Source organism: Amphiprion ocellaris, chromosome 8 (assembly GCF_022539595.1).
Source record: "Amphiprion ocellaris isolate individual 3 ecotype Okinawa chromosome 8, ASM2253959v1, whole genome shotgun sequence".
NCBI lineage: Eukaryota > Metazoa > Chordata > Actinopteri > Pomacentridae > Amphiprion > Amphiprion ocellaris.
The window spans coordinates 24,082,964-24,109,022 of record NC_072773.1 but is presented as its reverse complement, the minus strand read 5'-3'; the positions used below and the strand labels follow the sequence as shown (position 1 = coordinate 24,109,022).

At 39.8% G+C, this 26,059-nt stretch overlaps 3 protein-coding genes across 3 annotated transcripts; 2 read left to right on the top strand and 1 right to left on the bottom strand.

Annotated features, from left to right (window-relative positions):
* Positions 1-3,498: 3,498 nt before the first annotated feature.
* Positions 3,499-6,455, top strand: b3galt4 (UDP-Gal:betaGlcNAc beta 1,3-galactosyltransferase, polypeptide 4). The gene has a single exon (XM_023273149.3). It carries the CDS (start codon positions 4,360-4,362, stop codon positions 5,473-5,475), a length of 1,116 nt encoding a protein of 371 aa, XP_023128917.1. The 5' UTR covers positions 3,499-4,359; the 3' UTR covers positions 5,476-6,455.
* A 1,046-nt stretch (positions 6,456-7,501) lies between these two features.
* On the bottom strand, positions 7,502-19,227 carry wdr46 (WD repeat domain 46). The gene is made up of 14 exons (XM_023273148.3): positions 19,127-19,227; positions 18,674-18,838; positions 17,617-17,697; positions 17,408-17,520; positions 17,210-17,297; positions 16,533-16,594; positions 15,991-16,095; positions 15,718-15,868; positions 15,033-15,268; positions 14,526-14,679; positions 9,024-9,171; positions 8,568-8,758; positions 8,356-8,469; positions 7,502-8,252 (listed from the first exon to the last, which is right to left on the bottom strand). Exons 1-14 carry the CDS (start codon positions 19,181-19,183, stop codon positions 8,133-8,135), a joined length of 1,785 nt encoding a protein of 594 aa, XP_023128916.2. The 5' UTR covers positions 19,184-19,227; the 3' UTR covers positions 7,502-8,132.
* A 1,131-nt stretch (positions 19,228-20,358) lies between these two features.
* Positions 20,359-25,756, top strand: LOC111570386 (cytosolic sulfotransferase 3-like). Its single transcript, XM_023273125.3, has 8 exons — positions 20,359-20,518; positions 20,939-21,078; positions 21,228-21,350; positions 24,113-24,213; positions 24,400-24,526; positions 24,618-24,715; positions 24,816-24,990; positions 25,083-25,756. Exons 2-8 carry the CDS (start codon positions 20,940-20,942, stop codon positions 25,193-25,195), a joined length of 876 nt encoding a protein of 291 aa, XP_023128893.2. The 5' UTR covers positions 20,359-20,518; position 20,939; the 3' UTR covers positions 25,196-25,756.
* The last annotated feature ends 303 nt before the right edge of the window (positions 25,757-26,059 follow it).

The following is a 26,059-nucleotide window of genomic DNA, read 5'->3' as shown; positions in this document are numbered from 1 at the left end:
TGAATATCATTGTTTATTTTATTTATTGGTTGCACTTATGTAATTAATTGACATCTAACAGCGCCATTGTATCCAAAGTCAATGAGATATGAAAGATTTTACTCAATTTTAAGTTACAAATAATATAAATACTGTAAATATGTGATTTTTTGTGCATTATCCTCCTGCTACACTTGGATTTACGTGTTTTTGACAGAAACACGTGGCCCAGTTGCTTTATTCACAGAGCAAAATGGTCAATATCCAGCTTTCATTTTCATTCATTCATTCAGTTTTTAAATTAATTTATTTATTTGGTTGTTTGTTGTATTTATATATTAATATTGTAATTAATTTACAACTAACTTTCAGAAAATAATGGACTATTTTATTTAGACTTAACGAAATCACATTCCTCTATGCACTCACTGTTATAACTTAGGTTATTAGAAAGATGGGGGAAATATTGTCTTTTATTCTGAGAAAAACACAAGCATGATGTATTTTTTCAATTGATTCACTTCATGTGATTGAAAAAAAAAAACCAACCTGCCAGGCCTACAAAATTCCTACTTTGTATCATCAAAACCAATTCGAAATGTGGTTCAGTAGTTTCTCTTCCTGTGATTTTACTGTAAATATTTGCCCCCCTTTTTTTGGATGCTTGTTAATGTTTCACAATTGATATTGTATATTATTAAGCCCATGATTATTGGCCTCAATGTTATTGTTTATTAGATACACATACAGAGGCTCACATGCATATTCATATAACCACGAGAATACTTCACTGCTCTTACAGGGCTTTTTAGCATCACCGCAGATAACACAGATGTTACAAAACATGGACTTAGATTTAACCAAATATAAAGAGAATGATCAAAGATCACAAAACACATCATTGTGCATCAAAAGCCTTCTAAAATAAGACGTGTAGCACACAAATATTCTTTGTTAGCCGTTAGCTGAAGAATGTCTGACATCACGTCATTCCATTTAATTGTGTCACAGTTACACTATAATAGCTTCAACGTGATAATCAGCTGTCAAATTCTCAGAGTTTCTTCTTCTTCTAAGAACTTTTACCTGAACACTAAATAGGTTTTCTGTCTATATGTATGTTGCACAAACAATTTTGAGACTTTGTGCAGTGAATCAGGAGGTCAGCCCCTCTGTCTCTATCATGACATTGCATTGAGCTTGAGCTGCCTATAATAACAACGGACCAATGAATCCCAGATAACCTTAATTTGAACTGTGTAGCTGCCAGTATAAAATTCCAATAAAGCTGTGGTCTTTGGTGGGGACTCAGAGGGAAATGCAAGTTTGCCAAAAGGCTACCTAACAGGAAAATGATGAGATTTCAGTTGTTTATGTCACCCACGTTTTAATAAGCATCTAATATATTAACAACACATTGGCAGCTTGGAGAGTTATTCAGATCTTTTCTGGAATAAACCATGGTGTAAATACTAGTTTTAAATTGCAATATACACTGTCTGAGCAAAAAGACAGACAGACAGACAGACAGACAGACAGACAGACAGACAGACAGACAGATAGACAGATAGACAGATAGACAGATAGACAGATAGATAGATAGATAGATAGATAGATAGATAGATAATTAATTAATCCATAGGGAAACTCAAGTCTTCAGTAGTTTACATATAACATAAATAACAAAAAAACAGGACAGGCAGGTTAGTAACATTGACATTAAAGGTTAGTATATACTCTGAAAAATGTGCTGTACAATAACGTGTTGGACAGTTGTTAACCTGATTTTAGTACTTTCAAAAATCTCCTTAGATGTCTTTTTTGCTTGATGCAGGCCAATAATTTGACCCGTCTGAGACAGATTAATGTCCTTTCTACAATCACAGGATTTGTCTTCCAACATAGTTGTTTAAGAAATGAGAAATTCCTCACTGTATCAGCTAGGGTTAAATAAGTTGTTGCAGCTGATGTATTCATCACTGCAGTAATTATCCAATGGAAGGCTCTTACCCATTTGCTTGGTTAAATCTAGGTGGTGACTTTTGTTTTGGTCAGGCAGTGCATTTTACATTATCTGTGAGTTTTACATTCTTGGTTCTCTTATGTGCCATTGTCTCATTTCTACTAAACTGCCTTGTGGATTTTTGTTTGTACATTATTTGTATTTATTAACATAGATGATCACAAATAAATCGCTAGAAATAATACAATATTCATAATTTAGGTTTGTTATTAAGATATGAATATGTGGACATATTTTTTGTATGTGTATGTTGATACATATATACTGCATGCATGGGTATTTGTAATATATGTAATTTAGTTTTGGTTTTTAGTTTCACTATTTTGTTTAACTTTACTATCTATTGTAATGTTTTATTCAATTCTAATTCACAATATTTGAAGAAATTGTCTGTGTGTAGTATGGAAGGCATTTCAGCTGCATTTAATTCTGCAATTCTGTGTTGAATACTTACAATAAAGATTAACTTTGAAGTTTGTGATTGAGGCAACCCTGAATAAAAAAACACACAATCATTAATCTCTTTAGATCATCTATAACTATTGGGGTTTTCTAAAGGTCTTGGCAGGAACATAGTTGTCAGCAGTTTCTCTTTACTGCAAATATCACATATTAAAGTATAAAAGGCACCTGATTTTCAGATGTACTCAGTGTTCATGACGGAAAAAAGGACACATTTTGCAAAATATGGTCACAACACTTTTGAGCTTCTTTGCGAATTCAGAAGTTTTCACAAATGCGATCAGAGCTTTTTATTCTTTAATTTTCTTATTAGTCTGTATTGATTGGAATGGCTGATGCTGACTTACACTGCTGCATTGCATTTGCAAATTGCAATAAATCCTTATCCAAAAAAAATAATAATTTGTATATTGCTATGAAATATTGATATTTTTATGTATTTTTCAAGTTTGTTATAAAAATGGCATTTTAATGGATAAAACACACATAATGCCCTGTTCTTTACATGTTAGAGCAGAGTTCATTTACAATAGTTGTATCCATTCATGAAAAAACATAATTTTTTAAATATAGATCTTGAACAATAAAATATATTAAAACATAAGTAATAAACTACTGACGGCATAAATGTTATTCACCTACACAAACCTGTCGAAACATCATATAGTTTACTTGTGAATTTAAAGCTCCCCATCACTACTTCTCTAGGATGTTTAAGCTTCACTGTGCAGAATGATATAAAAGATGGCTCTTATTTGTGGAAGGGGATGACGTTTCTCTGACTTCCAGACAGAAGCACTGTTTGATTCTGTCATTTCGTTTGCAGTTTTTGCACAGGCTGCGTAAAAACTGCATACTTACTGGTACATTTTTACATGGAGGCTGTGTAACTGCACTGACACCAACAAATTACTCAGATCTCTGCAGCAAGGGAGCAGAATCACTTCATATCTGCTTGAGCCACTTTTTGGCAACCTCAGTTCCACACGTGTGGTAACCATTACCAGTGAGTGACCAGCAGGTGTCGCCCTGCGCCACCGGGTGTGATGGACTGATTGCAGGGAACAATAGGCGCACAGCAGGTCTCCATTAAAACGAAGCACTATTTAAAAAACAATCCCTCGGATTGATTTGTTGTTTTTTATTATTATTATTATTTAGCTTCTCTGAGTTGCTATTTTCACATCGGTCGTCGATCTTTTAACCTGATATCCTTAATGTGCTCCGATGCAATCGCTGCACACCTTTTTTTTTTTTTTTTTTGGAAGAGCTTCATCACTGTGATGCTTCGCCATTACCAGCACTTACTATAGCTATCGCACGGTGAGCAGCTTGCAAGAGCTTTAATCTTACATTACATCTGTGATTTCTTTATCTATCTGTCTCAGTACAGTAAGGTTTATTGCGATATGGCATTTTAATAAGGAATGCATATTTTTTGCTCAAAAAATGACACAAATAAAAAAACGTGGCATTAGTTCAGCATCTATGAAGGTAAATAGGAATCGGGACTTCCTATCAGAGCTGAGTACTGAGCAGCTCCACGTCGGGGCAAAAAATAGCTTTGGGCTGCTGTAGAATCGACCGTTTCTTTTGCGCAGCTGCATATCCCACTTTTTTTTTTTTTTTTTTTTTTTTGTATTCGAGTGGGCAGCAACATCAACTGAAGTCCATCAGCCGTTTTACCGCATCTTCAATGTCACCGGGGCTCTCCACCGTCCGCTGCTGCGTCTGACTCCGGACGGATCGAGAGGTGAGGATAGGCGCAAAAATGCGATGACAGCGGAGCTCTTTTAGCCGCAGAGACAAGGGAAGAAAGACTTGGGGGCGAAACGGGGAGCGTCGCAGCAGCTACAGTGGTCTTCAGAGCTGCGCAGAGGAAGCGGGGGTTGGTCATGGTGGGACGGGGATTGTGGGTATGCAAGCCCCGGTTTGGGAAGCGGGGAAACAGGCTCGGGGTCCTGCCGTTCCTGTGCGCAGCGGCAACGTGCGCGGCGCTGCTGGCTCTGCTCTTTGTGGACTTCATCGAGTCGTGGGTCACCTCCATGCGCCTGAACACGGTGGTGGAGCCGCACGCCGGCGTCATCCCCCCGCAGAGCGTCCCTCCAACCAGACCCGAGGAATTCCTGCTCATGCCCAGCCCGCTGGTGTGCCAGCGTGCCAAGCCTTACCTCATCACCATGGTTACCTCGGCTCCTGCCAATCAGAGGGCCCGTCAAGCCATCAGGGATACCTGGGGAGGTGAGGTGGAGGTGAGGGGCCTGCGGGTCATGACTCTCTTCATGGTGGGTGTGGCGTCTGACCCCGGACTGGCCAAGCTGCTGATAGAAGAAGCCCGGGAGAGAGGAGACCTGATTCAGGGGCGTTTTCTGGACAGTTACTCCAACCTCACTCTGAAGACCCTGTCCATGCTGGGCTGGGGCCGCCGCTTCTGCCCCCAAGCTCACTTCATGGCCAAAGTGGACGATGATGTCCTGTTCAACCCCAGCGCCCTGCTCCACTTCCTGAACAAGAGCCGGAACCCCTATGAGCAGGGAGACTTGTACCTCGGCAGGGTGCATCTCCATGTGGCTCCGGACCGTGATCCGGACAGTAAGCACTACCTCCCCTCAGGGGCCTACCCTGCCTCAGTCTTTCCAGATTATTGCAGTGGTACTGCCTACGTCCTGTCCCGCTCTGCATTGCTCAAAATTTCCCTGGCAGCCTCTGCATCACCTTTATCTACACCTCTGCCTCCCGAGGATGTGTTCGTAGGTCTGTGTGCCCGGACAGCTGGAGTGCTGCCCTCACACTGCCCTCTCTTCTCTGGTGGTCCAGCTGTGCCATACGGGCGCTGCTGCTATCAGGCCATGGTGTCCATCCACCGCATCTCACCCAGGGAGATGCTGCACTACTGGGCCGAGGTCCATTCGTCAGCCCCTTGCTCCTGGCTCAGTCTCCGGGCTTCTCTCGGGGTGTGCAAAGTCAGGGCGATGCTGGGCTCAGCTCTGGGGCTGGAGCAAGGATTGTGAGGGTTAACAGGAGGCCAAACTGGACTTATCGGGGCTGTGCCTTGCTTCAGTACTGTGAACAGCACAAGTGCTCTTAAGGCTGTGCAACTTCACTATGTGCACTGAAATAATGTCACTTTATTTTTTATAGTTTTATTTTTTTAAACACTTCGATGTATTCAACTGGCTTTTTTTTTTGCAAAAAAAAGGGACGATCAGCTGGTAGCATGGAGAGCTGTCAGAGTAATCTTTCACCTGTCTTTAGACTGTTACAGCATCCTGCAATATTACACTGACACAAACTGTAGATTTAGAGCAAGCATTAGCATGCTGATATACAGTAAGGAAATACAGCTGCTTATGTGATGAATGCACATTCAAAAAATGATTCTGACACAATGTCTGATATCTATAGGCTGCTGCCTTCATTTATTTAACACCTGTGTAGTCTAGTACCAGGGACTTCAATTGTAGTAGTCTATTTGCCTAAATGCATGTCTCCAAAATATAGTGCAATAAATATGAAATCACAGGCTTCATGTACCCCAGTAGAAATAGAGTAACAAATCACCAAAAGCTGTTATGTGCTAAACTAATTATGATTGAGTAAATGAACAGAATTAATGTCGTAATTCAATAATGGGGACTGGAATGGCAAGCCATTAACTGGACCACTGAAATTGGATACAGTGACATCTATGCGGCCACTTCAGAAAACAGACAGCAAGAGGAATTTTTCTCCGCAGCTGACACCGCTACCAGTGACTGTGAAACTGACGTTATACATAGCCGGACAGTATTATTTATAACTTTTCTCTGTAATCATGAGTTTAAACTGAAAAGTGTGACATCAGCTCTGTGCTGACGGACCTGGACTTGGTTTTGTGTCTGCCATGCCAGGTTGAGATGACATTTTAAGAGAGAAAGTCAGTGTGTTTACACTCAGGAAATACATGTACGAATCAAATATAGTCACCAATAAACCACTCTGTGAACCAAAACAGGTCTGCTTTGTTTCAACACTTAACAGGTATTTTTTCTTGCACTACATCGTTTCTTCCTCAGTGACAAAGGAAGAAGCAAACGTTGGGAAATATGAACCGTTGGCTATTTCTTAACATCTATGGTCAAGTTATTGCTTAAAGTTCACATTTCAAGACACTTAAATTCCACTAGTGTTCTTTTCAAACCATTATTAACTAATCATTGCTGCTACTGAAAGTGCTAAACCTGTAATCTGCTAAATATAACAAAGACAAGTTTTAGTTTTTCAGCGAGTCTCACTGAAATCAGGATCCCCTATACATGACATGAAAACAACCTACAGAGTATGTAATCCCAAGAAAGTAATTACACACAAACACATCTAAAACTTATAACGGCTACAAATATTACTTAAAATATGCTTCATTAGAACTTTTTCACCCTGTTAAATAGTGACAGGATACAGAGCAAGGGAACGCAGTCAAGTTCCAGTCCTGCTGAGAACTGAACTAGGAATTCACTGCTTTAAAAGCCTTTGCACTCCCACAATTAACACTCTAACTAAAGAATGTAGTCGAACCACTCAACCATTCAGTCACTCCATTTATTAAATCCACTTAACCTTTTGATGCGCAATATAGGTCAGGAGACTCCCATTTTCCATTGGATTTGGGTCACTTTTGACCCATGCTGCGCATCAAAGGGTTAAGTGAATCCATCTGAAATTGTCTCCAGAAGACATTTTCAGGGAGATGCAGTTGTAACACTGTCTCACAAATTATTCAATATTTGTTTCCCACTCAGTTTTTCTTTTGCCCGTTGCTACTGAACCATACAACCTGTGAGTGATGCAAGGTGAGGTTTATAGATGAGTGTTTTATTTATGAAATTACCCACAGCAATGAAAACAGTGAACGTATTCCAACATGTTTTGATATTAAGTTGCGACTTCAAGTAGTAGTTTGAATTCAGAAAGTTTGGCTTGTGGTGTTTCTTTTTATAACTTATTTATATAATAACAAATATAAATAGGCACCAAAGAACTGAATTCGACAAAGTGAAAAATCTTACAAAAAATTTATTTATAGGCAGAGAAAAAATACCATCTGAAAGAGTAGTGTGTAAGATTTAGGGGACTCCAATAGCAGAAATTGAATATAATATTTATGCTTGTTTCCGTTACATGCACTGACCTGTAAATAAGAATCATTGTGTGCCAACTACCTTAGAATGAGCCTTTTACATCTACAGCAAGAGCAGGTTGTCTTCCATGGAGTCACTGGCTCCAGAGAGGGTCTTTTATGTTGTTTGTTGTTTACTGGGAAGGTGATGCAAGCGGTGTTGTTTGCAGTCTGCGATGTCTTCTAAATCCTACACACTACACTTCTAACACAAACTCTGGATGACACCCATGTCAGCTATAGAACATCACATTATCTCCGCATGCAAGAAGTGCTTCAGGCTGCAGACATTCAATAGTGCTGCCCTACTAATGCACTCAGCATTGATTCAGCGAACTGCTGCCCATCTGAATGCAAGACTTTATATGCCAACTGCATCCCAAATGTCTGCAGTGGCATGTTTGGTTCCCACAGAGGCGTAATGTGCCCAAAACTGTCTCTTTTATGTGAAGTTCAAAGGTCCCTCCTACAGAATGTCACTGGGGTTTGAGCTGCACAAAGAATCCTCCTTTTCTATTTTTTGAATCTGTCCAGGGCAGATTTCTGATTAGATAGAGCTGCCTTCTTCTGCGCTCTCTCCTTTATTTCTTTTTCCATTTTCATTTTGTCTTCCACAGTTTTCCTGATTTCGTCCTGAGGGGTAAACAAGTCAAGAGAGACCAGGCATTTAGTGCAGACACAGCAGAAAAATCAATGTGGGCTTCAACAAACGTCATCACATATTCTGCCTACTTACCCTCTGGTCCTCGTGAGCCACTTGCTTTTTGCGCCTTTCAACGGCACCAGCAGAACTACGACCTTTTTTCTTATACTTGGGAACAAATTTTTCTTTAGCAAGTGGATCATAACCCTGAAAATGAAATAAAACATGAATTTTAAGAGGTGGTTGTGATTTTAAAATGTGTAGATCTGTAAATATTTAATGTGAAGATGCTTTCAAACACTGACCAGAGCTTGGACCCTGTCTCGATGCCTTTGCTCAAACGTTGCACGGTCAACGTATCCCAGCTCAGTAGGGTCAAGGCTGATGAGTTCTGGCTGGATCTTCTCCAGAAGGGCTTTAACCTCCCATTCCTGCCTCTGCTTCGCACTGCGGTATGGATTTGCATCCAGACCGTCAAAGTTAGGTTCACCCGCTCCTGTGAATGTCAATGGGAAACACAACAGCAGTTTTAATGTACATTAAAAATGTATGCCTGGATTAAATAAACCATACAGAGTTTAGTGATGGCAGCTCTTGCAGTTTGTTTTACCCATCAAGAGACACATGACAGGAAATGTGTGGTTCAAGCGAAACCACACGCTTCCTGTCAAACGGTTTCTTTCAACCATGACCTATTTAGTGTGTGTTGGTTGTTCAAGCTACTTGAAAATTTTCCAGTGTAATGTAAAACTGAGTCTGACCAGGTACGAGCATGCTGGTGAAACCGTCTCCATGCCCAACTCCAAGGACATCCTCAAAAGGACAGAAGTGCAGCCCCCATACTGATCCCCGAACTCTGTGAGCCATGTAGGGTTTAGTCACCGGAGCGCTCCATACATCTCTGTACACCTGCAGGGAGACACAAATTGACAGGGAGGCAAAAGGTTAACAGTGTGTACAACAAGTGTTTTCTGTTTTGCCAGTTTAAAAAAATGACTTCTAACGCAAATTTACAGAGCCCCAGATGGGTCATTGAACTATTTTCTTGTCTCTCAGCAATAACTTTTTTAAATTACCACTGATTTATACCAAAAGGCCGAGCTGTAACATGATATGGTGTTGAGTTATGAGTAGATGGCTGGTGCAATCTCAGCAGTATTTGGCTCAGTCTGTGTCTGTGTTGTTGCAGCCAGATAAATGACTAATGAAGCCTGCTGAGGCTGACAGAGACAGACTGTAGTTGCAATTATGACTGCAGTATTAACTATGTAGTTGATAAATTGCCTCATAACATGTGTAACCCTAAGTGTTGCACACACAGGGGTTGTGTGGTTGCATTGAATTGAACCGGTTGTGCTGGTTGAGCAATTTATTGAAGCTGTCTAAGCTGTCAGTGGTAGACAGCTATTAAAAGGAAAGGCAAAGAGCAGTGACAGTACAGCTACAACTGAGGTAACGACGGCATTATAGCTGAAACCACACATGCAGCTAACGCCTAATCACAAACCATTTTCACTTCTTAAAAAGAGAACATAATTTCAACCACCACACCCAGAGTGCAGTGTGATGAAAATAATGTGTATGATTTACAGCATCAAATTATCTTTCTTTTCTGTGGCATTTGCAGAGTTTTTCCCAAAATTGGCAGTGTAATATAGTAGATAAAGGACAATGAAAAATATATTGTTCAGGAACAAACAACTTAATGTAAGGGAACATGAAAGTAGCTCAGAAATAAAATTCCAACCCTGGTCATTTGAGGATTTTGTGCATGTCTTCCTGCTGATGTCACAGGTTTAAAGCAACATTAAGATTTTTTTCCACTAAAGAATAACTGCTTTGGGGACTTCCGGTTTGCTGAGCATGTGAGTACAGCGTAGTCTCCGTCTCCCATAACTCTAACTTCATTTACTCTTAAAAACCCTACTTTTTTGCCACCCGCACATGCGGAATTGAGGAATAAATATCAATATTCTCTAAATGCAAGATGTTGAAATCTTCAAAGCCGCTAAGAAAAGCCGAAGGAGAAGCCTCCACCTCATGCAGTGGCTGTCTGACTAGCATAGCTAGCCTGTTAGAGGACCACAAAGCTAGCATCTCGGCCGACATAAAGAACACGTTTGCGGCCGTGGAATCTAGATTGGACAAAATACAAACCACGGTAACAGAACAGGGACAACGTCTTGATTCTCTGGAAAATTATACTGAACTGAATACCCAGCGCATTCGGGCATTGGAGGAGATGTGTGCAGCCCTGGCAGATACCAACGCAAGGCTAGCGGGGAAGGCGGCGGACTTAGAAAGCCGGAGCCACAGAAATAACATTCGAATCATCGGCCTCCCGGAATCCATTGAGGGACCCAAGCCCACAAGATTCTTCTCCGACCTCACAGTGGAATTGCTGATCATTCGGATCTGAACAGTCTGATCATTCTACTGTGACTCTGGACCTTCGCTTTGACCTCAGACCAAAGGAATTCAGAGTCTGGCGCCTAGATCCATTATTGCTGGCTGATGTAAACTTCTGCAAATACGTTGCGTTACGTCAATCAGCTTTTTTTGTGAAAATAATAAGAATGACGAAACCTCCCCCTCATTATTATGGGAAACCCTAAAGGCTTTCATTAGAGGTTGAATTATCTCGTACACATCTCATGCGAACAAACTGCGCAGGGCCCGCCAAAAGGAATTAGAAAAAGCTATAGCTAATCTTTATACTTTATTGTCGACTTCCCAAACACCGGACTTGTCCAAAAAAAAAAAAAGACTAGGACTCCAAACCGAACTTGACCTTCTTCTTACTACAGAAGCTGAACGTCTCCTCCTCCGCTCTCGTGGGTCTATGCATGAACATGGTGACAAGGTGGGTCGCCTTCTGGCCCACCAAATAAAGGCCAGATTGGCTTCCAACCAGATCAGCCAGACACGAGACGAGCCAGGCTCTCTAACCTCTGACCCGGAAAAGATAAACAACATATTTAGGTCATTTTATTCTAAATTGTACACCTCCGAGTCTCCTAACGATGAAAGTCAATTGCATGATTTTTTTGATAAATTAACATTACCGAAAATCTCACCTAATGACAGTCAGACTCTAGATGCCCCTTTAACGCTTTCTGAAATCAAAGAAGCCATTTGCTCAATGAACAGTGGCAACTCACCGGGCCCAGACAGTTTTCTGACCTGCTTGTTCCACTCCTACTTGGTATGTTCAACCACTCATGCCACAAGGGCACCTTGCCACCCACGCTCATGCAAGCTTCTATATCTGTCATTTATAAGAAAGACAAGGACCCAGCGAACTGTGCGTTTTATCACCCGATTTCACTCCTCTCAGTCGATGTCAAAATTCTAGCTTAAGTCCTAGCCCGTCGTCTGGAGACTATTATGCCCATGGTAATCTCGGAAGATCAGACAGGATTCATAAAGGGAAGCACTCTTTTCTAATATCAGAAGGCTTCTCGGCATTATTCACACCCCGTCCTCTTCTACTGAACCTGAAGCCATAATATCTCTCGGAGAAGGCCTTCGACAGGGTGGAGTGGGCTTATCTCTTTTTCACCCTGCAACGGTTTGGTTTTAGTGCCAGCTTCATCTCCTGGATTAAATTACTTTACTCGTCCCCCTACGCTTCAGTTTGTACAAACACACAGTGCTCAAGTCCAGTTCCTCTTTCTCGCGGCACTAGGCAAGGCTGTCCACTCTCCCTGCTGTTGTTCGCACTCGCCATTGAGCCACTATCAGTTGCTTGAAAGTCGGTTGGAGGGTTCAAGGGAATCGAAAAGGGGAAAGTCGAACATCCCGTTTCGCTTTATGCTGACGATCTTCTTTATGTATGTGAACCCCTGACAAGTATTCCACCCATCCTTTTGCTCTTGAACACTTTTGGCATTATTTCTGGATATAAATTAAATATTTCAAAAAGTGAATGTCTTCCAATTAATCAACTGGCCACAGAAATGTCACCATCATCCACACCATTTAAAATATCTAACGGAGAAATAAGATACCAAGGTGTCATGATTACGCATACCATCTGTACACTCTGGGAACAAAATTTCACTGCCTTAACTGCTGAAGTCAAATCAGATCTACAGAGGTGGAACTGTTTGCCACTATCTCTGTGGGAAGGATACAGACTGTAAAAATGAATGTGCTACCCAGATATTTGTATTTATTTCAATGTCTCCCCATATTTCTCCCTCAGTCAGTTTTTAAATCTATTAATCACACTGTCTCTTCTTTTCTTTGGGCTGGTAAGCGTGTGAAAACGGGTAAAATTCTACTTCAGAGGGGCAGGTCAGTCGGCGGGCTTGGGCTGCCTAATTTTATGAGCTACTATTGGGTGGCCAATGTTCATAAAATCACACTTTGGTTTATCTCACCCCAGTGCAGCTGGTGCCAATTAGAGGCTGACTCCTGCACTTCTTCCCTCCCATCTCTGGTGTGTGGCACCCTTCCCCTCTCTCCCTCTAGCTTCACGTCTAACACTGTGGTAATAAATACACTTAAAATATGGTCACAAATTAGACAACACTTTGGGAGGCTTTCCTTCCCTAAAGCAACGCCCATCTGTAACAACCACCTTTTTAAACTAGCTAGGATTGACCTACGATTTACATCGCTGGAGACGAATAGCCTTCGCTGCCTGGGTGACTTATATGTTAACGTTTTTGCCGGTTTCAATCATTTACGTTCTGCATTCAATTTGAATAGCTCAGACTTTTTCGATACTTTCAGCTCCGTGATTTTGCTAGGACCCAATCGCCGGCATTCCCTCAAGTTCCAAATCCTAGTGGCATTGATCTGGCACTCAAGGCAAGTGTCTTGCCCAAAGGTCAGGTCTCCTTCCTTTATGACCTCCTGTTCACAACTAACAAGTCTGTGATAAATAAGATCAAGGCTGATTGGGGAATTGAACTGCAAACCAACCTTTCTGAGGATTTCTGGATAAAAGCTCTTGGAGCAGTTAATTCTTCTTCTAGCTGTGCTAGGCTGTCTCTCATCCAATTTAAAGTGCTCCACAGACTTAATTATAGCAAATATAAACTCTCCAGAATATTTCCAAACACAATTGATGAATGTTGTAGTAGATGTTTCCAGGCTCCTTGCAACCTTACTCACATGTTTTGGTCTTGTCCTAAATTAGCTAATTTCTGGCAAACCTTTTTTAATTCCATCTCTGACATTTTAGGTTTAAACATGAATCCATCCCCCCATATAGCCATCTTCGGTAGGCCACCTGACAATCTGGCCACTTCAACCACTCAGGACAATGTTGTTGCCTTTGTCTCTTTGATTGCCCGTAGGAGAATTCTTCTCTTATGGAAATCGTCACAGCCCCCCTCCTTTAAAGCATGGCTGCACGATATCTTATATTTCCTTAAGCTGGAAAAATCTAATTCAGTCTTAGAGGGTGCTCTGATAAGTTATATACTCACTAGAGACCTCTGCTTCAATATTTTCAGAAACTTTCACCTGATGAGGTATCATAGTAGTACACCATTGCCTGCCGATCATGATCCTCTCCCCTCGTGCCTAGCCCCACCACCCCCCACCCAAATGGGGCAAACCTGTGCATGACTAATTACCAAACTTTTGGTTCTGACTATACTCCTTAAGCACAGGTTTTTCATTCATTGAGGTGGTATTTTGGATGTGAGCAGTAGTTGTCTTCCTTTTATAGAACAAGTTGGACAGTCTGTGTGACTGATTCTGTTTCTTTTACAGGTCATATTGTCTTTCTTTTGTACTTGTGCACTATACACATAAAAACATTAATTCCTGCTGTTTTTATTATTATTTTTTATGTTTTTTAAATTCATTCATTTATTTATTTTTTGAATATTATTATTTAAACTACTCTCAAATGTATTGTTATTTATTTTTCTTGCTTTTTTATTTATTCAGTTATTGTAATTTATTTTTGAGAGTTGTCTACTTTTACACTCAATTTTTGTCTTGAAATTAAGAGGTCAGTTTGTTGGTCTGGGAGGGTTGTTTTTAGAGAGAAGTTATACTGGGGTTTTTTTTTTGGAATGTTTTTGTGGAGGAGAAAAACAAAAAACGTTCACTGTATCCAATTGCACTGTAAGTCTTGAATTTGCTTAATAAAAATATGCTAAAAAAAAGAATAGCTGCTTTGCTGCTTATCCTAAGTATCCAGCTCTATTCACAGCTCTACATGTAAAATGCACTTCCTGTGGACCCGATCAGTTTTCAATGACAAATCAATAACTGTTCACTGTGGATGTGATCGTGACCTGAACAACATCCCCCGTGGCTGCAGACAGCAGTCCCCTCTGGCTCAGCGATAAACAGGAAGCTCCAGCAGGGAGGAAGTAGGACTTGAGGGGTTTGAAGGCTCTAATGTCATACACTTTCAGCTTTTTATCCAGACCAGATGTCACCATGTACCTGCCAAAAAGAGGAGATCATAACCACAGACTGACCTCTGGTGGACATTGAGGAAAATGCAGCTTAATTGTCACCACAGAAAATGTAGTAATTATTCAATCATTCGTAGATTTCTTCAGCAAACTGGCCAACTTATCTTCAGGACATGGTTGGTAATTTTGTCAGTGATTTGAAGAACTTATTACACTTTTAAATAAGGAAGTAATATATTATAAATAACGTTTAAACTGGTACTATAGTTAAACAGCATCTATGCAACGCATGCAGACATCAGAATTTACAGCTTACTGCCTCTAAAAGAAATACAATATCCATGCTGTTAAATAAAAATGCACAGTTTTAATGTGACTTACATGCCCGTCTTGTCCACAGTGACAGAGCGCACACCACCTTGGTGACAGAGCATCTTGACGAGCGCTTCTTTCTGGTTTGGTGACCAGAGTGTGACTGTTCCGTTGGGGTGTCCCAGGTGGATGATGGCATTATGAGGGTTCTGGCACATCACGTCAAGTCGGCCCGTCTTAGTGCAGAATGCTGCCACCTCCTTTCCTACTGACACGTCCAGGTACTGCAGGAAACTTGTAGCACTCTGAAGACAAGAGTGAGAACAAGATTGTTGCTGAAGTCAGACTTAATGGATCTGATTATTTTTGTTAGAAATGTGACACACAGACTATGTGTCAAGATTTTTATTCCTTTAAATCATAACTCAGTCAGCCCCGAACACAGATACGATACACGTTTTTACATTCAGTGTGATGTAAACCTCTTAAATAGTTGTAATTCATCTAATCTGAATGCTTCTTATACTCCTTTGTAGTACATTATAAGTTGTTTTTGGTGTTTTTGTTATTTATTGTAACAATATTTAAGTACTGCCCTCTTAATCAGGTCTAGAAGCACCTGGAAAACTGAATTAAAGTTTCAAAAAAACAAAACAACAGCATTAATCTTAGTGGCAAATTCAACACAAGAAAAAGTGAGGAAATATAAATATGCATATATCATATGCTATCAGAATGGTTTTAGGGAACCCACCGCTGTGGCAAGCAAAAAGTGGTAGGGGAGGAACTGCATGCGAAGAACGTCATTGAATTTGCGGATGCAGTGAAGCTCTATTCCATTGGAGTCATAGATGTACAGCCACTTCTTCTGAGCCACTGCATACATAGCTTCACTATGGAGCCACCTAAATGAAGGCAGAAATGTATTTTAATCTGGAGAAGATGTTGAAATATGAATGAAAATTATGCCTATTGATGGTAGGTGTAGCATGACTGTAACATAATAAGTTGAAGGTGAATGACTTACTTTACATCATTAACAGACTCCATCACATTTATTTCACACATCAGATGTTTGGACTGCCAGTCTATACAAGCAACGTGGCCTCTCCTCCCACCAAGCAGCAGGTGACTGAAGTGAAGAGAACACATACACACAATTCAAACATAGAAATGTGCACTAATCATTATCTGTAGATCACCAATGACTCTTTATGGAAAATGTGTTGCTCCACAATGATTCATCACCCAACTCTGCAGTTTTGTCTAAGCTAAGTAGTGCATTTCAGTGTTTTTCCATGTTTCATTGTTTCGGTTTTATGGCCTGCAACTTTACTGTTTTGGTTCAGTCTCAACACTCTTATTAGTGCTACTTTAGCTGGCGTTTTTTTTTTTTTAATGGAGTACTATTTAAACTGAGTTAACAAAGGCTAAATATTACAATTTACAGTTGTCAGGTAGCCATAAATACAACTGTTGTAATGTGACAATTAATAGGTGGGGAAAAAAAAATCAAGTATCTGGGACCCACTCGCTACACTGTATGAGTATGGAGCATGTGATACTGACCGTCCAGTCTTACTGTAGTCAACTCGATATGGTCCAAATTGAGAGAGTTTCAGATTGAAATACTGAGGAAGAAGAAAGAAAAAATGCTGATTAGTAAAAGCCAACAAGGCTGGTCAACAACAGAAGCCCTGACCAGGAGACTCTTTAAAAATACTAATCTAAGTAAGTCATAAAAAAATACAACTTAATACGGTGTCATATCTTAAACATCTCCATGTAATAGTTTAACTCAAAGTGAAGCTAATTTGTATACATGACCTAGAAGCAACTACATATAAAGTCAATTAACCACATGTTGTTCTTTCCATGTTCTACCACTATGTTTGTATAAAGCAAACAGTAGCAAAAAACATTGATGCTTCTAATCATTAGTTAACAAGGTGAAATCAACCAGTGCTGTTGATTGATAATATGATCTCTGCTTGTGAGCTTGTGCAAATACTGCTATTATTTTTGTGGATTGAAGATCCTGCACAGCTTCAAGTAAGAAGCAGAAAACACACAGAGAATGCGTGTATACTTTGTGTAGCAATAAAATAATTTAAGCCAGAATTTTTTTTTTAAACACACAGCTGCTATATTGTGGGTTTCTGCTGATAATTATTATTTACAGTACGACCACAGTGTTAAAAAAAAACATAAAAAATAAAGATATATATTAACAAATGTCCCTGTACCTTTGCTCCAGATGTTATATCCACCGCTTCTGCAATATCCTCCTGTGAGATTGTACATGTGTCCTCATCTTCATCTCCTTCTAGAAACCTGAGAATAAAGGAAAACATGGCTTAAGTTACATTTGTTATTCCTTAATCTCTGTCACAGCATACACTGTGACACAAAGAAGTTGTAGAACATGTTTTAGAAGAAATTACCCTGCATCCTCGGGGAGCAGGAGGTCAAACCGGGCAGCTTGTTTCTGGGACATTTCTGAGGCTTCGTCTGATCTTTTCATCATGTCTCTAAGCTTGAAATGCTGGTGACGAGGCTAAAATTAAAAGAAAAAAGAACCTAGATACTCGCAAGAGGTAGCAGTAACTCCACCAACCAAAAAATTGTACATAATAGGCATTTTGGAGCTTACCTTTTTAGCTTTATCTTTCCTCTTGAATTTCTGCACCCTCTCTTTAGGAATTGGAGCAGGACCTGGGAAAGGGTCTGATTTCTGAGAGAGAATGAAGACTAATTAGCACAATGCAAAATAATGTGTTAACAATGCTACAAAACAAAATAAAGCAAGTTCATGTAGAGCTGGGAGATTTATTGACAATATTAATAATATCAACATTAGTGTATAAAAATAGACACAGGTAATTACAGAAAATTAAGAAATGGAGAACTCACAGATAGAAGACTCCCTAAAAATAGATTAATTTCATAGCACATTAAAAACAGAATTCTAAACATTTTGTCAGGCAACATAAAAGACCCAAAGACACTGAATATATTGAACTGAAATTTGGGGAAATGTCCCTAAAAACAAAGAGTCTCCACCCGAATTGCAGTTTAACTGTACTGAGTTACACAGCGATAAGTTGAATATTTTGTCAGCTTTATTCATATCTATTGGGAACCCCAGCATTAGAAACACCTCTTAGTATAACACAAGTTACGCTAACAATAAATTCACACGTTTCAGTAATAAATTACACAACAAAATCCGAACCATTATGAAGAAAGGAATTAATGGAGCAATGTGGCCATGTGGAACAAAATGATGTTTTCCAATTTTGAAATAACTTGAAGACAAGCAAAAAGGGACAAAGTAGGTGTGAAAATAAACTACTCACACTGTTGATTTCATGAATCGTTACACATTAAACATCATTTATGTTAAATATACTTATACTCTTAATCCTATCATACATTAGCGAAAGACAGGATAGATTTGTGACATCCTGGGAGTTTTAGTAAAAAGCAACTGGATTTCTCTTTTATGTTATGGTGCTTTTTACAGAGGCTCCCAGAATTACCATGACGCGGATCTACACAGAAATTAATGACATCATTTGTTACCATTTATATAAAGTTAGTTATTAAGATGGTTTCAAGTCAGAACTGATGCTGCCATTGACGTGATACACAATGAATGACAGTGGTATCCTGAACCAGTCTAACAGCGACCATACTTATTCGCTTACCCCTGACACGAAATTCTTTCCATCTCTTTGATCCTCTGGTTGCTTTCTTTTCTTAGCTTTCTGTGTCTGTTGATCCTTCTGCGGCAGAGGCTTTTCGCCACCCTTTTCATCTTTGTTTTCATCTTCCCCTTCCTCTGGTAACTCCTGCCAGTAACGAGCTGGTGGCTGTTAAAAAGGAGCAAGAGATGGCAAGTTAGCAGCAGTGACTTTAGGAAGACAACTCGGAGCTGAGTGCATTTACTTGTGGATAGAAACAGGGTCAGCTCGGCTCAACTAGGACTCCATACACCAGTGCTAAGAGAGTTAGCAGCCAGATGCTAGCAAACGATATACTACTGTTACGTTGTGTATGCTCGTGTAAAAGCTCTATTCTAGCTTCTCTTAGTTGAAGATATGAAAATGACGGAAAGAGCAGAAGTACTGTCTTCTTCTTAATAATTTATTGGTAGTTACCTTCTTATTTTTCCCCACGTGTGAATCATCAGTCGCTGCCTCGCCGGGGGACGCCATCTTTGTTGTGTACGTTTCTCAGTTCCTGTGGCGTCACTTCCGGATTAAGATTTATCGTGTCAATTAAACTTTGTAAACGTAAATTAATTTCATATATTAAGTTCATTGTGTTGCATTTGCCCAGAGATATAATGTAAACTAATCCGTTTTTTTGGCATTCGCAGCATGCGTCTTGTACTTTTCCAGTTGATTGTGTCCTTACTGAAATACACTGTTTGCTTTAACTGGACTTGTTTTGATTTGAAAGTAAATACATAAATTATTGTTGTTGTTAAGATTTTTATTTTTTTTAATTTGGCATTTCAATCAATTACTGTCATTACTATCACTGAAAATGTTGTAATGTGCTGCAGCTTTTCTTCTCATGTAACTATTGTAACCTCAAAGACACGCTATAGGAGAAACAATGGCAAACATGCAAGTAGATGAAACATGCACTCCGTGAAGACAGTGATTGTCACTGTTTATCTTACGAAAGAGCATAGGGCTTGGTTTGATTAATGCAATCTGTTTTATAATACTTGGTAAGAAGGATTCTTGTTGGTTGTAATTTGTTTTACATAAGGTATCACAAGTGAACGTCAGTTTCTGACCTCGGTACAAGATTATTTCAAATGATATTCAGGTGTTGGTCATGGGTCACAGTTATAGCCTGTTTTTACATGCCTTCCATATCTTATTTTATTTTATTGCTGATACTGATTTTTTATCTGCACATATTCGTTGACCACAACCACACATCTGCGTGTCACAGGACTACACCTCTATACACTCAGGTAAATAAATCCATTCATTCATTTGTTCGACGTTTATTTTAACACAGGATTATACACTGAGGTAGAGACCTCACCAACAAAATAACTGAGTAAAAAGACATGAAGAAAAACTAATAAAACACTAAAAATAAAAATTGAAAAATAATGAAAAGACAAATTAGTAGAAAAATAAGACATTAAGAGCAACTAAAGCAAATCTCGGTCTCTTTATATTTAAAGGCTACATTGAATCAAATTCAGTACTTGTACTCTGTGACTCTCTGTACTATTCTTAGCCATAATTCAATTTTGTCTCAACAAATTAAATACACAATTACATATTTTGTGTGCTTTGTATGTTTATAATAAAATTGGAGATAAAATTGACCAGGAAATGTGTAAGAACAGGGAGGGGCTGAACATTCATCTCACATCTAGAAGTGAATGCTCTCTGCCACAAGTGAGTTATGTAACAAGAAAAGAGGGTAAAGAAAACACTACACAGGTCAGCAAAACATTGGAGCCAGAGAAGCCGGACAGAAAACCAGCATCAATCAGAATATCCTTAGATCAAGACCAGGTATGTCTGATATCAACACCAACCGTAATTTTATTGTGTGATTTATTTTCATCATGGTAAACACGTAATGCTGAGTTAATGAGAATAGTTTGGTGAATGGACGTGTCTGAAGTGCATGAAAGAGCTGTGGAGCTTCAACTGCTTTGACAAACCTTTAAAGGTTTTATGCCCTCTTTTCCTCAGTCAGCACCAATGTTTGCTTGTTTGTTTTATGAGATTTTGCCTTTAAATGCCTGTACTTTTGGACTGTTAAATATTTGTTGTCTCCTTTCATTATTTTTAAATGAATGACTGTTAAAAGCATCTAAGACAATCTGACTTCACTATCTACAATGGACAATATGATTTTCCCTTTTTCCTCTAATCAGCAATCATATATTTATAGCTTGGGATTAATTTCCTTCTTTCTTTATTTTTAAGGATGGATGCACCCATTCGACCAGAGTTGGTCGATTTCCATGGAATCTCAATGACCAAAATTTTCACGGAAAACTGGGAGAACATTCAAAACTTTCAGGCCAGGCCAGATGATATACTTATTGCGACATATGCCAAAGCAGGTCAGTCTACAATCATGTGTAAAAGGCTTTCCAGCTCATAAAATGTGTGTATAGAGATAAGGGATTATGTCATTTTATTACCTTATTTTACCTCCTTCTCTCTCTCTCTCTCTCGCTCTCTCTCTCTCTCTCTCGCTCTCTCCCCTTAGGGACCACATGGGTCTCCCAAATCCTTGACCTGCTGTATTTTGGTCAGACGGAGCGTCACAAAACCCTCCCTATCTATGAGAGAGTGCCTTTCTTAGAGCTTCACATCCCATCTTACATGTCAGGTTAGTGTGAACCAAAACCACTGTATGTAATACCAGGACTTATTTAACCATCACTACATCTTTATTTAGATCAGGGATGAGCAACTTTAATGACAGAAAGGGCCACATTTTTCCCCCTACTGGGTGCCACATTGTATCTGTGAATTTTCATCATACTCTGCCTCATATAAACATATTTTTAAATTTATGAAAAAACAAAGTCAAACATATATTGTGGCAATTAACAGTGTTTATTGTACTTGTTTTACAATTTTAAACGTTCAAATGAACCCTTGTAATACTTCTATAAAAAAACGTATTTTTATTATATCAAAAAAGTGCAATAACCATTCACAGTAAAGTGCAGAACTCCAACACAAAATGCAACAACTAACATTTATGTTTGTAATGATTTAATTTGAACTATTTATACACAGCCCTCCTATTCCACTTAACGTTTAAAGTACGGTCCTGAAAAGACCCTCCCTCACCTACACCTGGATATGCAACATGTGTCCTAATGAGACACCCATGGTCTTGCCTGCTGCTGCTGCACATTCTGGATGTCAATGTCAATTTTTGTGCTTCCAGTTTGCATGAGCTGGAATAGTTTCATCTGTCAACCTATTTCTCTCTTTTGAATTAATGTGCTTCATAGTTGAAAAGCTGCTCTCACAGATGTAAGTGCTCCCAAACATGCTGGCCATGGAAAGCGAAAAATCCCGAAGCAACGGGAAACGGGACTCGGGTAGCAGTCTCCAGAATGAAATCTCCTTCTCATTTCTCGGAGACTGAAAGAAGGGGTCGGACTGTAATTCGGACAGTTCCAACTGCAGCTCCGCGGGTTGCTCATTGACCACGGCAGAAAGGATGCTGTGAACAGCGCAACTCGTGGCTGCATGGCGTGGAAGTCCTGGAAGCAATCACTGAACTGCTGCAGCAGAGTTTCTGTGTCGGCTCTGTACTTTGGGAATATTTTTTCACATGCAGGGACATCTGTGCACATCTCTTCACAGGAGGGAAAGTGTGCCAAATTTGGAGACACGGATGAGAAACCGTCTCGAAACAGTTCCAGTTTGCGCCGAAAGGCGTTCATGTGTGCGTACAGGTCCGGCACAGTTTGGCATCTCCCCTGCAGCTGTATGTTGAGATGATTTAAATGTGAGGTGATATCAGTAAGAAAGGCCATGTCACACAGAAAAGCTGTATCCTGGAGTTTGCAGCAGTACGCACTCGTATCACAGCGAAGGCACTCCTCCAAAAACACAGGGAGTTCATTGCGCAGCGCAAAAAACCTCTCCAAACTTTCCGCGGCTCATCCATCTGATGTCAGCGTACATCTGTAAATCTCCATAGGCGGCATTCACCTCTTCCAAAAAGGCAACAAGTTTTCTGTGATTGAGAGCCCTGTTACCCCCTCGAATAAGATCAGTAACTTTGGTCACTAAATCCACGACGTGGCTGAAGTTCATTGTCTTTGCGCAGATGGCCTCCTTGAAATTAAAAATAAATAATACTAAGACTATGAAAATAGTTTGCACACACATTATTATAAATTCCTTAAACAGAATCAAATCAATAGTCTCCCACCTGGTGTATGATGCAGTGCAGTACGGGGTAGTCAACTCCGTTCTGATGGAGGAGACCAGTGAATCCAGCGCGTCTTCCCTGCATGGACGGAGCGCCGTCGGTCACGATGGCTGAAAGTTTGCCAAAGCCCCCATGCTCGTTTACTACCGTTTTTACGGCTTTGAATATATCCGTGCCCTTTGTGGTCTCATGCAAAGACACCAGTTTCAGTAGTTCCTCGTGCACTTCAGATGAACTGTCAATGGTTCTGTTGAAAATGAGGAGCTGGCTCACATCTGTCACATCTGTACTCTCATCCAGCGCCAACGAGAAATATTTGCAGTCATTTATTACTTGTTTTAGCTTTTCCTCAACATGATTTTGAATATCGAAAATTCTTCGTGTCACTGTGCGACGAGACAGAGTTAGTTTCAAAGTTTCTAGCCATGTTGTCATCTCTGAAAGATTTAGCCATCTCTATTGCACACCGCTTCACCATCTCCCCGTCGGACAGGGGTTTCTTGGCTTTAGTGAGCTCAAGGGTAACAACATAGGCTTTGAGAGCTGACTTCTGCGCAGTGGTGGTTTTGGTGAAAAGGCTCTGCTGTCCGTGAATTTTCCCTTTGAGGTCAGCGACGACAGCGGCTCTAGCGACTCCGGTGTATTTTTCAAATTTTTCTTTGTGCGTGGTGTTGTAGTGGCGACTTGAATTGAAATCTTTCTTGGCTGACTTGGTTTCAAGACACACTAAACAAATTGGTTTGCCTTTAAATTCTGTGAAGAGGTAATCGGTTTCCCATCTTACCTGAAAGATGCTGTTTTCTTGGTCAAGTTTCCGTTTTGGCGCGGACATCTTTGCTGCTCGAAGATTAACAACCTCCGATGTTCAATGAAGAAGAGAGCAGCTACTTGCTGAGCTAAAGGCCTCTTGCGCCTCTAGCAGTTGGAGGCAAAATTACACCTGTGGTCGAGACAGTCTGCTGCTTCAAAAGCAGTGACGCCAACTATTAAAAATTTGATATTAATTAGAAATTAATTCGCGGGCTGCACCAAATGATGTTGCGGGCCGCATGCGATCCGCGGGCCGCCAGTTGCCCATTCCTGATTTAGATATTGCTGAAATCCTAATACCTTTTATCATATTTCTACAACACAATGTTAAGTATTTCATATGATCAGGGTTTCGCTTACTCCATCTTCATCTCTTCATACAGGAACAGAGCAGGCAGACAATCTCCCCACCTCCCCTCGACTGATTAAAACTCATTTGCCATACCAGTTAGTGCCAAAGTCCTTCTGGGAGCAAAACTGCCGGGTACAGTAGCCTCTTAGTTCTAATAATACTGTTGAATACTGAATAATACTGATGTTGTGCAAACAAACAGGTTCAGAAGCATATAGGAATCATATTTTTTTTGAAGAGAAAAAACAGCCAAAAGAAACATTAGAATTGAAGCATGTCTGGTTCTGGTTAAATATGAAGTGTTTTCTTCTTCTCCAGGTTGTCTACGTAGCCCGCAACGCAAAAGACAACATGGTGTCTTATTACCACTTTAATCGCATGAACCAGGGTCAGCCAGCGGCTGGAGACTGGAACAGCTTCTTCCAGAAATTCATGGAAGGAAAGAGTAAGTATGAAATACTATGGTGCATATTATTCAGTCCATCTATTCCACTTTGCTTTCAGTACTACTTTCTTGTGTTATTCTGTGGCCTCAGTGGTGTTTGGACCCTGGTACGACCATGTGAATGGCTGGTGGAAGAAGAAGCAGACTTATCCAAAAATTCATTACATGTTCTATGAAGACATGATTGAGGTTTGTTTTTTTTTATGAGTCTGTCTATTCAGGCAACTTTTCTAAAGTGCTCCTTTATCTGGCTGGAATGCAGTGATGATATTCAACCTTGTGTTTCTAGGACACTGGACGGGAAATAGACAAACTCTGCTCTTTTCTTGGTTTGTCCCCTTCAGCTGAAGAGAAGAGAATGGTAGTAGGTGGAACGCAGTTTGATAACATGAAAAAGAATGAGATGGCCAACTATTCCACAATCCCAATGATGGATTTCAAAATTTCTCCCTTCATGAGAAAAGGTATGGTGGACAATAATATGAAATTAGGAGGAAAAAAACCTAACATTCCACATTAAGCAAAAAGACCTGACTGATTGTCTGTGGTTCTGCAGGGAAGGTTGGTGACTGGAAGAACCACTTCACTGTGGCCCAGAATGAAGAGTTTGATGAAGACTACAAGCAAAAGATGAAGGATCCCACACTTCAGTTCCGTACTACAATCTGAACAGGACCAGACACACTGTGTGTATGTAAAGACGGATCCAAGACTGACCAGATGTGGTACTGCTAGAGAGTAGTAGAGGTGTTCAGGGATTTTACTTTTTTTGTGATTTTATATAAATTAAAACCAGAAACTGTATATTATGAAGCACCAAAAAATCTAAGTGAATGTATCTTCCAAAACAGAGAATTCATGTGCAGTAAACTAATTGTACAATTACACAATAAACCAAAAAAGCTGTATGACTGTAAATTGTGTTGCCACTGATACTTTGAGTTGAAAATAACTTTCGTATAAGAGCTGAATTAAAAATGATTCAATTATAACCATATTTCTTATATATAGTATTTGCAATAAAACAAGAGCTAATTTCTGTTGTTCATATTGTTTTCTTCTGTGTGTAGGACATTTTAAAAAAAGTAAAGTGATTTTTGTACTTGATTCAGTCGCTCTTGCCATCTCTGAGTGGAAGATGATCATGCATATATGAGAATTTGTGATGTACTATTTGTTTAAGGAGTCAAATAAAAGCAAGTGGAGCAAATCAAAGCTGTTAAAACAAAACTGTTTAGAGTGCTTTTTCAGAGAGCTGCTGTGCAGGAATATGCAAAGTATTTGTCTACGATTGTGCAACATCTCACAGTATGTAAATGAAATGGTTTGAAATGTGCAAAACGATAAGAATGATCCTATTTGAAAGTTGTCTGTTAATGAAATGCATTGAGTTAATATCTAAAAGAGGCACTGTCACTGTGACATCTGTTGGACTTGTACAAGCTTGCTATGACAACAAATGAGTGTCTAAAATAACACGTGTGTTGTATGCTTCAGTTAAAACAGTCGGTGAACACAATAAGGAGCAACAAA